Source organism: Leguminivora glycinivorella, chromosome 18 (genome assembly GCF_023078275.1).
Source record: "Leguminivora glycinivorella isolate SPB_JAAS2020 chromosome 18, LegGlyc_1.1, whole genome shotgun sequence".
Classification (NCBI taxonomy): domain Eukaryota; kingdom Metazoa; phylum Arthropoda; class Insecta; order Lepidoptera; family Tortricidae; genus Leguminivora; species Leguminivora glycinivorella.
The window spans coordinates 8,325,833-8,340,868 of NC_062988.1; the positions used below are offsets into that span (position 1 = coordinate 8,325,833).

A 15,036-nucleotide genomic window follows, 5' to 3' on the forward strand; every position below is an offset into this window, starting at 1 on the left:
ATGCTATAGCATACGATGCTATAGCATACCGTGACACAATACTGAGTCAAAATGTGATCTTATATGACACCGTATGCTATAGCATACGATCCATAGATGGTGATACAGCAGATTCATTCTGTAGAATCATATCAAATAAAACATTTAGTGTTTCTGGCTGCGGGGATGATGCCCACAAATAAAAGTATAAAGCTTGTTCAGGAATACAGAGTTTTTTGGTACAAGAAGAATTGTCTAAATGTGTATCTCCTACAGACTCTTTTGGAGTACCTAACTTTCGTCAGAACTGTAGTCACCCGTTTCGTCATTGAGACTAGAATAATGTTTGTTCAAACCTGCTGTTGTATAGGTGCTAAAGGCCTTCATTTGGTGTGATGATTTCTGGGTAGAACTTATCCACTACCTCTCACTACGCGATGATTCGCCCAGCTTTATATGCTATTTTACAAGCATCTAAACCAAGTTCAAGTAGTTAAACACCAACAAAATTCACTCAAAAAATATAATTTAACGTAAACAGTCAGTATCAACCAGAAATAGGGTTTATTCACAATTATATGAGCAAAGCAATGACTAAGTACGAAGGAAATTACTCAAATAATAGGTGTAAACATGCTTCGGTTTTCTTAATTTAACGTAACCAAAATCACGGTGTATTATTATAAAACGACAGTGGACATGTTTGTTAACAAAACCGCAACACAAAAATATATATAAACTGTAAAAATAATTACTTATGATTTTTTAAACAATCCGTAAAATTGCGTTTGCGCTCGAAATTTGGCCACATTTCACGGGCCAACTCCCGGTGACACTCGCGGGGCTACTGCGCAAATTTCCATACAAAGAGGTATTCTATAGCATACGCGTCACAAAAAGGTGAACTCGATCTGTGACGCCACAGCATATTTTTTAACTGCGATAAAACTATGTAATGTTGCAGTATGCATACTATGATTCTAGTGAATGGTAGAGGAAATGTTGGTGAATAATATTATACTGTGAACAAGAAGATTACTAAGCAAACAGACAGTATTCTATAGCATACGCGTCACCAGAAGGAGTACAAAAACGTATGCTATAGAATACGCGTCCGCGAACGTGTTAAGTTACGAGGGCTCCTTCGTCGCCCGGTTTAGGACCGGGTGCATCGGGCTTCGCCCGAATCTTTAAGTACGAGGGCGCCTTCGGCGCCCGGTTTAGGGCCGCGTGCATCAGGCTTCGCCCGACTCTTTAAGTACGAGGGCGCTTTCGGCGCCCGGTTTAGGACCGCGTGCGTCGGGCTTCGCCCGACTCTTTAAGAATGAGTTTAGGACTACATGCGTCGGGCTTCGTCCGACTCTTTAAGTATGAGGAGGCGCCCGGTTTAGGACCGCGTGCGTCGGGCTTCGCCCGACTCTTTAAGTATGAGGGCGCCTTCGGCGCCTGGGTTAAGACCACGTGCGTCGTGCTTCGCCCGACTATTAAAGTATGATGGCACCTTCGGCAGACTCTATTTGTCTGGCTGTCATGTAGCACAAGAGTGCTTGTCAAGACGAATTTCAAATGACATAGTAATTACACTCATATCAAATTTTATCGAAATCGGTTAAATAGAAATGGTTAGTTATTTATACAGCTGACTGTACTTATCATAACAATTCATTGACATCCAATATACATGCTTCAGCTCAATTTGAATTCTGAAAGTTGATCAAACTTAGCTCTAAAGTTTTGTTTCGAAATCGGTTGGTTAGAAATGGTTGATTCGTTTTATCGCTGACTGTACTTTTTTTTTCCACGGACAACTAATACTCATCGAGACGTTTCTAAATACCCCAAATATAGTAAGTTTACGCTATTTTATCACAGAGTACTCATAATCATCTCCAGTCTCCATCATCAGATCAGCTTCAAGTCACCATAATATTGCATTGTCATCGGGTTTTGATATGTGTGCAAAGTTTCAGCTTAATCAGAAATCGGGAAGTGGGTCAAATTTAGCTTCTACGTTTTGATGCACACTAACATACTAACAAGTGAAGTAGAATAAAAGCTTTAGTAGTTCCTATGGCCACCTTCCGACTCCATCTTGAGACCCTGACCACCATGTAGCACAAGAGTGCTTGTCACGACTATTCCAACGAGTCCAAACTCGACGGTTTTATTTTGTTTACTTTAGTAGTTCCTATGGCCACCTTCCGACTCCATCTTGAGACCCTGGCCACCATGTAGCACAAGAGTGCTTGTCACGACTATTCCAACGAGTCCAAACTCGACGGTTTTATCTTGTTTACTTTAGTAGTTCCTATGGCCACCTTCCGACTCCATCTTGAGACCCTGGCCACCATGTAGCACAAGAGTGCTTGTCACGACTATTCCAACGAGTCCAAACTCGACGGTTTTATCTTGTTTACTTTAGTAGTTCCTATGGCCACCTTCCGACTCCATCTTGAGACCCTGGCCACCATACATTGTAGCACAAGAGTGCTTGTCACGACTATTCCAACGAGTCCAAACTCGATGCTTTTCTTGTTTAGTTTAGTAGTTCCTATGGCCACCTTCCGACTCCATCTTAAGACCCTGGCTGTCATGTAGCACAAGAGTGCTTGTCAAGACTATTCAAATGACACAGTAATTACACTCATATCAAATACTCATATCAAATCAAATTTTAAATAGAAATGGTCAGTTATTTATGGGTGAATTGCAGAAAATATGTACCTTTTAGATTTAGTAACTAAACTGAGAAAAAACGAAACTGATAATTGCTGTAACGAAACTGATAACATAAGGCGTGGAACACATGGGAATAAAAATGTTGCCCGGTTCTATATAAAACAGAATTATCAATGAAACATTATAATTCTAATCAACAATATTTATTTTAAATTTTTGACATACATAATCGCAGTGAAAGTAGTTTCGTTACGTAACGAAAAATAACGAAACTGAGAAAGATATATGAGAAATCATAACCTCAAAAAATATTTATCGTCAAACATGTCACATATTGCTTTAAAATCTTGTAAATTTGTAGAAAACATTGTAAAAACAATCATTTATGAATAAAACTGTGTCTGTGTATCAAACTATTTACCTTGGAAACTCACCGTTAATCACCCTGAGATTTTATAGCAATAAACACCACGCGTCCATCCATGAGCCACTACGTTGAAAAACAAAATGGATGCCGCTGTGTTCAACAATTTGACAGTTGTTCCCTCTGTGTAATAATAATAATGAGAAGTAATTCTACTAATATTTTTAAACTAATCTTTGGGATATTCCTCCGTAACTAACCCTGAGTAACGAAAGTTCTATAAGTTGGGACAATATGTAATATTACCAAAATAATATATTATTCCTAATTTAAGTAAATATTTTCGTACTGAACATAAAGAAGAACATGTAAAGACTGAATAATTTACAATTAAACTTTTAAGAAACTAATATGAGTCGTAACAACCTTCCTCGATAGAAGTACGGTCAACATTGGGACATGATTATACTGCTGTAAAGTTACTGCATGCATCACCGAAAAAAAAAATAAAAAAAATAAAAACTACAATTGTCTTAAGATTAATTTTTAAATGAATCAAAAGATTCGCTTTTATTAAATTAACGTAACTCCGGTGTGCCTTATTTCTCAAAATATATTTTTAAACCCTCCTTGTTTTCACGGGACACTAAATTAGCTAAAAGGTACACATTTTCTGCAATTCACCCTTATACAGCTGACTGTACTTATCATAACAATTCATTGACACCCAATATACATAATTATGTATGCAAAGCTTCAGCTCAATTTGAATTCGGGAAGTTGGTCAAACTTAGATCTAAAGTTTTGTTTCGAAATCGGTTAGGTAGAAATGGTTGATTCATTTTATCGCTGACTGTACTTTTTTTTTCCACGAGAAACAAATACTCATCGAGACGTTTCTAAAAACCCCAAACATAGTACGTTTACGCTATTTTATCACAGAGTACTCATAAGCATCTCCAGTCTCCATCATCAGATCAGCTTCAAGTCACCATAATATTGCATTGTCATCGGGTTTTGATATGTGTGCAAAGTTTCAGCTTAATCAGAAATCGGGAAGTGGGTCAAATTTAACGTTTTGATGGACACTTCTAACGTTTTGTTATGGACACAAAGTTGTATTTTAACGCCGAGTGTGGAATTGAAAAACGAGCAAGCGAAAGGACTAAGCGAAGCGAGTGGTTCGAGAATAGAAGTGCGAGTTTTTTAACACACGAGAAGTAAAGTAGAAGTGTAACACAAAGCTTTTCCCCTTATGACGAGGAAACTACAACGCAAAAAAGACTGCGCAGTAGCAGGTGGTAAATTATCTTTATTTGATACCTACTTTTATCAATTTTAAAACAGTTAATTTGACTTTATTCAAGGTCAAATTACTTTACCCACTAGTGGATAAAATGCGTTTTTAACTATAAAACATCGCCGTGTCTCGATTTTTTTATTTATCGCCGTGTCTCACGGGAGTGATTATGTTATGTTCGTTTTTATAGCCGATAGCTCATAGCTTACTAGCTCGCGGTGAGACCAGTGCCTAACTATACAGCGCGGAAAAGCCGCCAGCATCCTTGATACAATACTTCCGACGCCCATTTTATTTAGTGTACTATGTATATATTGTATATATTTTGTTCATGTAAATATTTAATTATACTTAAATGGTGAAAAGCAAAATTCACGAAAAACCTAATAATTATTACATGACAGATTACTAAATAGGTATCTAAATTGTTGTAGTAGTAGTAGTAGTGGTAGTAATCACTTTATTGTGTACAACAGTTTATATACAATTTGTAGGAATAGAGATACAAAGGCGAGCTTATCCCTATAAAGGATCTCCAATTTATAGTGTAACCAATTTATAGAACAACCCATATGTCACCTTTACCTCCCCTTTTAAACTCGTCTAGGGTATCAAACCTAGGAAACCAGTCAAATTGCATAACCACTTTTTTTCCTTTGTAACCACCGCAGACTGGCGATTATTGATTTTAAGAAAATGATTGACATTGTTTCTTAAAGTACTTTAATTGTACTTTCAAAAGATACCAATATTGATAGGTTACGATGAATAAGATTAGAGGTATATCTGCTTGAAACGAATTTTGCGCGAGGTGTAATTTGGTAGACGCCGAATGTATGGGAACGCGTGTCAAGCGGTACTCCCCGCCTACAGGTATGTGGTTGTAGTTTGCTTATTTATTATCCGATCGTAGAAATTTAAAAAGCAACAGATAGCTTAATAATGTAGTTAAATGATTTATATAACATATTTTTTAGCTAAGTGGCCGTTTTCATTGCCTTTTTGAGTCACAAAAATTATGTCTTTCCAATTAATTTACCAAGGTGTTGCCAATATATCAATGATTATATAATTCATTCCAAATTATGCGAAAATTATCCCGTCTGAGTAGGGAAATAACTTTCGCATACTTTCCAAACTCAATAAATGTGAGCCTCCCGCAACCGAGCCTTTAACTGCAGAACATTTATTTACTATCATAAAATACTTTGCGTACATCCTACATAATTATATGATTGTTGTATTGTATTACATCTACCGCGGAATGGAATAGGTACCGAGACGAACCTTATTGGTTTAACGATACTGTGTAATTAATTAGAGATTTTTGTTTGTAATTACCTAAATAAATAAATACAAAATAACCAGGGATCGTTACCGGTAATCTGACTACTTACTGGTTTAAAGGTCCTTTTAGTCCTTTATCAAAACATAAATAAAAGAAGAAACTGACTGACGATGGTCCTAGAGATTCCTAACCACAGACCAACCCCTATAGACATCTATTACAAGACGACTCGCGGTTGCCAGCCTTCCTAGTATTTGCACTGATATAAGCGCGGGCGCTCGCCGTGCCCGATCAGTATCGACCAAGTAACAGACCCGAAAGCAGCGCGTGTTTTTCGCACAAAAAAATTGGAAAAGGGTATTTTGATGCCTTAAAGATGTCCACCTGTAGTGTGAAATGGTGTGGAAAGGTATATACAAGACTGCCACTCTATAGGAGGTTCTCTGTGTTCCTAACACGTAGGTTCCTTATAAGGTGTACACTGAGAGAAAATACAACCAGTTTTCATGTTCGTTCAACAAGTTTTTTGGTAAAATAGCGCCTACGTGCTCTTTGGTTCAAACAACAAGCTACTTGTCATTTGAATCGGCAATATATTTGAATCAACAAGTCGATTTTATAAAAACAACCTGACACATATTGTTTTAAACATACGTTTGGCTGATTCAAACGGATAAACCGCAACAAGTCGAACTTGTTAAATTCACAATGCAAATTTCTCTCAGTGTAGAGGAGCACCAAGAAAGGATTTTTTTAAATCATTTCCTAAGGGGGTGACGTCGAGGTACGAAGTTTGTATGGGGAAACAAGATTATTTTAATTATTTTATTCTAAACTTCACAGGGGTTTTCCTAAATATATATATATGACTTTAGTACGCGGGCGAAACCGCTGGAAAAAGCTAGTTTCTAACTAGTTATAACTCACAAAATATTGCTATTATTAAATTCTGCCTTGGGACAGAGACAAACAAAGAAAAAAAAAAGAAAGAAAAAAAAAGAAAGAGAGGGCGTTCAACCTCAGGGCCCTCGAATTTATGAAGGTTCAGGTATAAACGGGAGACGATTTAAGCCGGAATTAGAATTAAACAGGAAATAAGACCTCTTTAAGTATCTTTAGGGATTAAGGAGACGTGACAAAATCTCTTTCCTTTTAAATACATGTCTAGGCAAGATGCCAGTGCTAAATGTGTAATAGTACATTACGATACAAGTGCGTAAAAAAGGAAGCTCGAAACGAGTGGCGATAAACTAAAACACGACCGAAGGGAGTGTTTTAAATCGACACGAGTTACGAATTTCCTTTTCGCACGTGTATCGTACGACGTTTTTCAGTACAGATGGCCCACCGAAGTTTCGACCTGGCATATAATGAACCACTTCTCGCACTAGTGCGTAAAAAAAACTCCATCTGTACTGAAAAGTATATTCGCCTTTTTGCTTAATCTTTGTTTGGTTAAAAATCCCCTAATAAAGCTAGGTCATTTGAGTACCTTACGACCTTTTGCTTGCCGTTCAGCTCTACCCCAATATTCAAGGTCAAAACCTTCCGAAAAACATGTTCTAGGGCTAAATTGAACAGCACAGGTGATAGGGAATCCCCTTGCTGTAGACCGATCATAATCACACAACACAAGGTTCATGCCTAACAAACAGTCAAAATTACTTGAACAGTTTAGGCCTAAAATACAGTTGAAATATTACAGCAATAAGTATTTGCCCACAGATCAATTACAGAATTATTGTTTAGGGCGAATCTGAGAGTCTAATATCCTTTTTTCTACTCGTCGACGTTAATGTGTCAATTAGGACACCATAGACTAAACTATAAGTGCTGACTTTCAGTGTTGGATAGTCTTTGACACTTAGTCAAGTCAACTATAATATCTCATTACAATTCACTTTACTACCTGTAATAATTTCAAAAATAGAACTTCATCCAAGTTCTTCACTAATTTGTGATATCTGGCAATTTTTTCTGCATCTGAAACACATTTTTTTTTTATCTATCGCGTTATCGAACAATCAGAGACAGTTATTAACAGAGATCGGATTTTTGTGCGTCATCTCATACTAAAAGTCATTAAAATGACGTAAGTCACTAAGAATGTCGCAAATCCGTCCGATCTCTGGTTATTACAAACAATTGTTTGCCAGGAAATTCGATGTTGATACAACGGTGAACGACGCTATTAACATTAATTTTAGCTTGAATGATGATATTGTTCGTTCATGGATGATAAAGATGATGACTCATAGAAAAAGTATTGTATATACAATAGTGCTTTTCACTCTCGTACCGTACTATTAGGCCACTCAGCAAGATTCGTAGCCTAAACATGGTACCTACTCGACAGAAAAGCCCTGTATTATATCACGATTGTATAAAATTGATAAAATTGGTTGATTGTATAAAAGTGATTGGTTCTGAACTTAAACTACTTAAATCATTAGAATAATTTACGATTACAGACTTATATAAGATCAAATTTAATATCGAGCTCACCTTAAAATATGCAAGTAATTTTAGAAAACCTTTTTAGGCTAATCTAACCTCGCCCCAGAGGGTACCTACTCAATTATTCCACATCCAAGCTAGATTGAGCTAGGCCGTGTAGGAACTGAAGCATGCACGCTAGAGATGCCTCGAATATTCGGCAACTATTCGGTATTCGGCCTATTCGGCTATTTGGCCGAAACGCCTACTATTCGGCCGAATATCGCGGTAATATTTGTTATCTACACTACACCTAATGACTAACTACCTAGAAAGATAAAATACTACGAAAACCTGCAATCGTTATAAACTTTTTGAGCATTTTAATTATTTCAAATAATTTTGTGATATGATAATCGTGTTGTCGATTTGATACTCGTATATTTACCTACTAATTACATTCACTAGTTATGAGCAAAATTATATCTTTTCAAAAGCAGTGCTTTCTTGGCGAGCAATTTTCATAATAAATGTGACTGAAAATGTCGGTATGTATTTTTTGTAGATAGGGAGGCAGTAGAGAGAAGGCAAAAGAGCAGACAGGTCGTCTGACGGTAAGCGATCACTGAGACTGCTGGCCATCCAAAATAATAAAAAAAAGATTAGGAGGTCGCTGCTACTCGAAGATGGAAGTACGCTTGAAGGTTTAAAAGTCATGCCGAATAGTTGGTATTCGGTCGAGAAAGAGCGTATTCGGTATTTAAGTAACATAATCATAGTAGTAATCGGGACATCCCGAAAGGCTATAAATAGACAATAATTGCATAGCGCCTTTGACGTTCAAGTTAAAATAAAGGCTTTGTTGCAACGTTGTAAAGGGATGAAAGACTTCAGAGGGTTTCCAGTTCACGGTTATTCTTGGTGTAAAATCATTTTATCGGATGTTCAGGGCAAACATTTAATAAGAAACTGAGGAAGCGCCTGGTGGTTGACTAAAGCACTTTGATGCTCCAAGCGAATTATTATTGCTTTTACTTCTTTATCAGGCGCTATGCGAATCTATAATTACACGCAGAAAAAGACGCATCGTAAAAGCTTATAAGCACAAAATTGCCAATGACAGAATAAACAAAACAATTTACCTCAGCTTTTCCAATAAATTGTTTGAATTAAGAGGCAAGGGACCGGATAACATGTTTGCAAAAACAAATTCTATTATCAATTTTACTTCGAAGAATGTGAGACATGTTTTTTCCTTTACATTTTTCGGTTCATTGACCTTAAATTACATCAATTCGGTAGGTTCAAATTTCACTCGCAAATAATCAATTTGGCTTATCGTTGGACGAGCGACGTCTCATGAGTCTCATGACAATACAATTGCACATACTCAAGAGGGGCTTTGTGAATTGGATACTTCGGAAAAAGGTAACATTTCTTATTTAGATTGAAGTGGGCCTACATAGTCTAGCCCTAGCCTATCGCTTTTCTATTCTTACCTTATTTTTCTTGGCGTTTCCGCTTCTGATGTCTAGGTTTTGATTAACTTGTAAACGCTGATAAAATTATCCAAAATGTTCTTTTCAAGATTCAAGCGAAATTACTTATATTTTGAAAAAGGTTTAAAGGAGTGGCAGTATGCAGTCGCTTGTAGTACGTAAGTATTTGCAGAGGCACTGCAATATAGAAAATCTAAATTCATAAAGTATGTTTTAGGCAGAGTTACGATTTACAAAACCCCCATTATTTATTAAGACTGCCCAAGACTAGAAAGACAGCCCGTAATTTAGAAAAAAATAAAACCCTATTAAGTACTTATTTAATTTACGAATGTCAACGTTTAATATGAGCATAGAACAGCTCTAAATTAACAATTCCGACTCATAAGTTTGTACTAAAATAGGTTTATGATATCAAAGTGACAGGCGATTTTTCCAGCCTTCATTTCTGCCCTTACCTTGCCAACAAGTGCCTCAACCTCCGTGTCATAACGCAGCGCGAAGTGAAGTTTCCCGCAGAACTCCAGCTCAGCACTGTCGGTGGACGACTGACGAACCAGCTCGTTCTTGTATAGCTCGGGCTGTAACAAAGAAATGATTTAAAATCTTTTTATCGGATTTATGACGGCAAACATTAATATAGATAGTTAAGGGCAGCACCTGGTTATTGATTATAGCACTTTGACGCACCAATGGAATTGTTATTGCTTTACTTTTTTATCAGGCGCTAATTAGTTAACGCGACTGGCCGAAGACCGACCCATGTGGCATCGTGTTATCCATGACGGGCGATCCAAGCACGACAATGCCTTGTTCTCCTCTTTGAATGATAAACGCATGAGGCGTCACGAGCAGACCTCGAAGAAATACAGAAAACAGCTGACAGACATCTGTCATTGCGGTCAAGCAATTAACAGGAGAACAACCTAAGAGGTTTTGGCACCGCCGGTGGGACTTGGATCTAATCCAGTGGTTTACTTAAGATAAGAAACTTAATTTATTACACATCATACTACCACAATGTGTAATCTGTTTCGTCCAGTAAATACCGTGAGATGAATATGGTACTCGTATTTCCTTGAAAGCTCTCGTCATCCTCGATTGAAGGTCTTGACACAGTTTTCGGTATGACATGCCCATGAATTCCAACATGTATACGTATTTAGTGAAGACTGGACGTTCTTTTGATAATTTGTTGCTCTTTAATCAGTGAAAATATCAGCAAAAAACAAAACTCACAGCAGGAAATCCCAAATCCGGACCACGTGTATGTGCGGAACGAAACTTTATTTAATAAATATTTAATTTATATTTAATTTAACCTTTCCTCTCCGATTCGGAAAATAAATTCAAATTGAATTGGGTAGAGTCAATAGCCGATTCGAATAAGTTGACAGTAAAAGGGCTAGAATTTTAATTGTCCTGACATTACACGTGCCTACGAAACACAATCTCTCCCTAAAAGACAACATAAGGATAAACAACAAATTTAAATACCCATTTTTTTCATATTGTTTTTGCCAAGAGGAGCATATTTGATCTTTAGATTTTCCCTCTAAAGAAAGTCTAATTAATTACCAATTAATTTGAAAAACGCTGAAAATATTTAACAAGGTACATTTAAAGCAACAAACAACGCATTAAAGCGGCTACACGTTTATGGACTTAAAGTATTATTGAAAACAAATCCATAACAACTTTATCATATTAAACGATTCCAGGAATCATAGAAATCCTATAAACTTTTTATATGTAGAAAAAATGGGGAATAACAATCTAACAAATCAAGTTCAGATGCAGAAATATTTGTCAAGTATCGCAAATTAGTATAGAACTTGTATGAAGTTCTATTTTTGAAATGATTACAGTTAACAGTTAAATAAAGTGAACTGTACTTAATGAAATATTATAGTTGTTGACTAAGTGTCAAAGACTATCCAACACCGAAAAGTCAGCACTTATAGTTATAGTCTGTGGTGTCCTAATTGACACAGTAAAATCGACGAGTAGAAAAATATCCTTAATTTTATATATATATATATATCTCCTTTTTATGATTACAACCTAAATATATTTACTGGATAGGTTCATAACAACAAATCATGACAGAGTATAAACACAAACAATTCTAACTTTTTAATACGTATGCGTCAATTGTAATTTGTCCAAAGCAAAATATGACTTTCCATGGCTAAAAGGTCCTTTTGTTTCAAGTTTACTAAGGTTTATTCCATCAAAATTCCGACATAAATTCCGATAATAAGGTTCTTATTATATTTTGACGAGGAAGCTCACATATAAATTTGCGCCTCACAGTTACACGCATTGATGAATCTCGCTGGATATAAAAGTGAAACGAGCGACCATAAAATATAGGATGAATTTGCTGTTTTGATGAAAATTATGGGGTTTTATGGGAAGTCCTTAAAAGTTGTACGTACAGATTTTTTTTTATTATTATTATAAACTGGCCAGTGATTGACCTTAGTCGCACCTGATGGAAAGTGACGACAAGGCCGAGGTTGTAGCTCACTGGTTCAGTAACAGCCTATTCACTTTTGACTTGAATTCACCCAGATTGTATTCGAGCATGTTCCATTCCTTAGCAGTCTGCATTAGGAAAGAAGAGGCAAACCAAATGAGGTTAATCACAATGAAAAAAAAAAACGATGGTGAAATTCGGGGCTCATGCTAACATTTTTGGCTTGTCGGTTCATCGCATTACAGATTTACACATCGCATTACAGTTACATTCGTCGGGCCGAACTAGCTAATATACAGACATTATACGTCGATAAGAACTCTACATTATCCTAAAGTTTCATTCTTGAGAAAATGAGAAAGGTCAGGCGGCTCTGCGTGCGTAGCCGAATGCACAAACACTCACGAAACGAAACGCCCGTAGATATCTATCTCTATCGCTCTTGCGGATTGGCGCGAAAGAGCCAGACTACCTTTCGCGGCGTTTCGTTTTCGTTTCGCGTCGTAGAAATGCCATTCGGCAGGTACGCCGAACACACTCAAAGAGGTATTTAGCAACCTGAAAACACTGCTAATAACCTACTGCTGATGTCCCCGTGTGGTGACGGGTCAGAATTTCACCACCCCCTTTCTTCCCGTGGGTGTCGTAGAAGTCGACTGTGGGATATGGGTTAAATTGTGGCGTAGGCGAGAGGCTGGCAACCTGTCACTGCAATGTCACAGTTTCGTTTTCTTTCAACCCCTTATTTGCCAAGAGTGCACTGAAGCTTTAGTAGTTTCATGTGCTCTGCCTACCCCTTTATGGGATACAGGCGTGATTGTATGTATGTATGAAAACACTGCTAGGATTTGTAGAGGAGCTGGGGTGGCTAAAGTAGTGCTACCTCGTCAAATTCACGCAAAATAGGCACAATAGTTGTCGACTTGCGGAAAATGCCCAATAAAACGAACTAACTAACTAATGGCATTTGGCTACGGGGCCTGGGGGCCGATTTTTGAATCTCACGTCGTTCGAATTCAGAAAATTGTCACCGAAAATAGTAGGCCATTCACCGTGACAATTTTCTGAATTCGAACGACGTGAGATTCAAAAATCGGCCCCCTGATCTCTTAGTCCAATATCAATATCACTAGCAACTTCTGCACTACCTGAACAATACCAATGTGTAGTACTTATAATAACGCAAGGATCCGAGGATGATGATTGAAAATATCCAATGACTTGATATTATGTATTTCAATATAAATTTCTCCGTATTATAACATAAACACTAACTGATTATTAAAAACGTTGAGATGAAAGCGACCTCACTTAATTTAGAAGCGATGTTCTCTGGAAGTATATTTTAGTTCGTACAAGTTACTGTACACAACAAGGCACAGATAACTTAACGCAGAAAGAACACTCAGATGGCCTAGCCGAAGAGACGATCGTTGACGCTACGTGGTGATTGAAACACTGTCTAGCTCTGCCACGCCACTACAGAAAATCTATAGGGTGAGCAAACGAAACAAGCGAACATTGGGTAGGTTCATTCAGTTTTTATCAACGTAATGAACAATATAAATAGTTCTACGGAATAATCTCCCTGTAGAACTATTTAGAAATGTTTCATTCATTCATTTATATTATATAAAATAATATGGAATATAATATTTTCTTTGGATAATTAAGTTTTTAAGTAAGAATAATTACAATATGTTCCAACACGTCACCTATTCTACAGATTTGACTTGATACTGACAAGTGATCAAATCATACACATTAAACTTTCGTGAGACATATTCAAATAATTAATGAATCTACGGTTGTACTCACGTTATTATATCGCTATTGCTGCGACATGTTTCAGGCCAATTCGGAGGCCCCTCTTCAGGCATATAGGAGTTCACGCGACGGTTAAACTCCGTGAACTGGCCGCGCCGCCCGCCGCTCCGCCCGCTGCGCGCGCGCGGATAGGACGGGGGCGGGGGGCAGCAATAGCGATATAATAACGTGAGTACAACCGTAAATTCATGAATTAGTGATCAAATCGTTGTAAATAAAATTTCAGAAACATTAAATTAAAAATTAAAGTAATATTTTATAGTTACAAGTTTATCCATTTATTTGTGTGATAAATACAGATATATCAATTACTGCGGTTTGGTTATTTTCTATGTAGTACATTGATACATTTATCTATATACATATGTATGTATATCATCGTCTAGTACCTACCCGCCAATTATTATAGCATATTTAAGCAATGTTTACTATTTGTAGTCAACCTAGTGGTCAATTTATGTGAGGCGTATTTCATTTTTATTGAAACTGAACAATCTGTGTAGCTACTCTGTGTCCAATACCTTTAGTAGACGCTTCATGAACAAACTTTCTGAAATAATACCCGGGGGCGCCACAAAGCTTCAATAAAACTTATATCGTTAGCCAATTTCGGTGTTCTGTTGTTTTTGTGTTAAAGTTGTGTGTCTAGGTAACGTTAGGTCTATTAGCCCACCTAAGAAGGATACAATAAAGTAGTATCAAGAGCCAATCAGTATGACCACTCACGCTCGCCGCTGAAAGTGCCGCCCACCCGCTCTTGGTTACCTCACAGTGCCCTCACAGTTACCTGTCATATCTCACTCATACAACTCTATGCAGTACGCATTCATCTACACGAGATTAGACTTTGTGTGTGGAACGCGCCTCGTTCATAAGTATATTTGCGTGCACGGATATTTGCGTATCCGTGGTGTGTTCAAGTTCAAGTATCTCTTATGAATCTTATGTTATGATAGACAACCCGAAATCACATGAGTCGAAAAGGCAACCATGTTACGAGGTACGCAATGGAGTCAAAATATTTTCAATAATAATATATGTTTATACTTACAATACTTATTTACAATATCTATTTAGGTTTGAGCCTTTAACACTTTCGCTACCAAGAACCCGACTGTCGGGCACACCGCTCGTAGAAGCGTAGCCGATTACATGGGGAAACCCGTATGTAGCGAAAATGTC

General features: G+C 37.2%; 1 protein-coding gene across 2 annotated transcripts in view; it reads right to left on the reverse strand.

The window, feature by feature from the left end:
* Positions 1–15,036, reverse strand: part of LOC125235764 (synaptotagmin-6-like) — a 191,913-nt gene that overhangs the window by 24,549 nt on the left and 152,328 nt on the right. For both annotated transcript variants that reach the window (XM_048142351.1, XM_048142350.1), the window contains exon 5: positions 10,004–10,126. In XM_048142351.1, the coding sequence (XP_047998308.1) occupies positions 10,004–10,126 (123 nt within the window). The remainder of the gene's footprint in view (positions 1–10,003; positions 10,127–15,036) is intronic.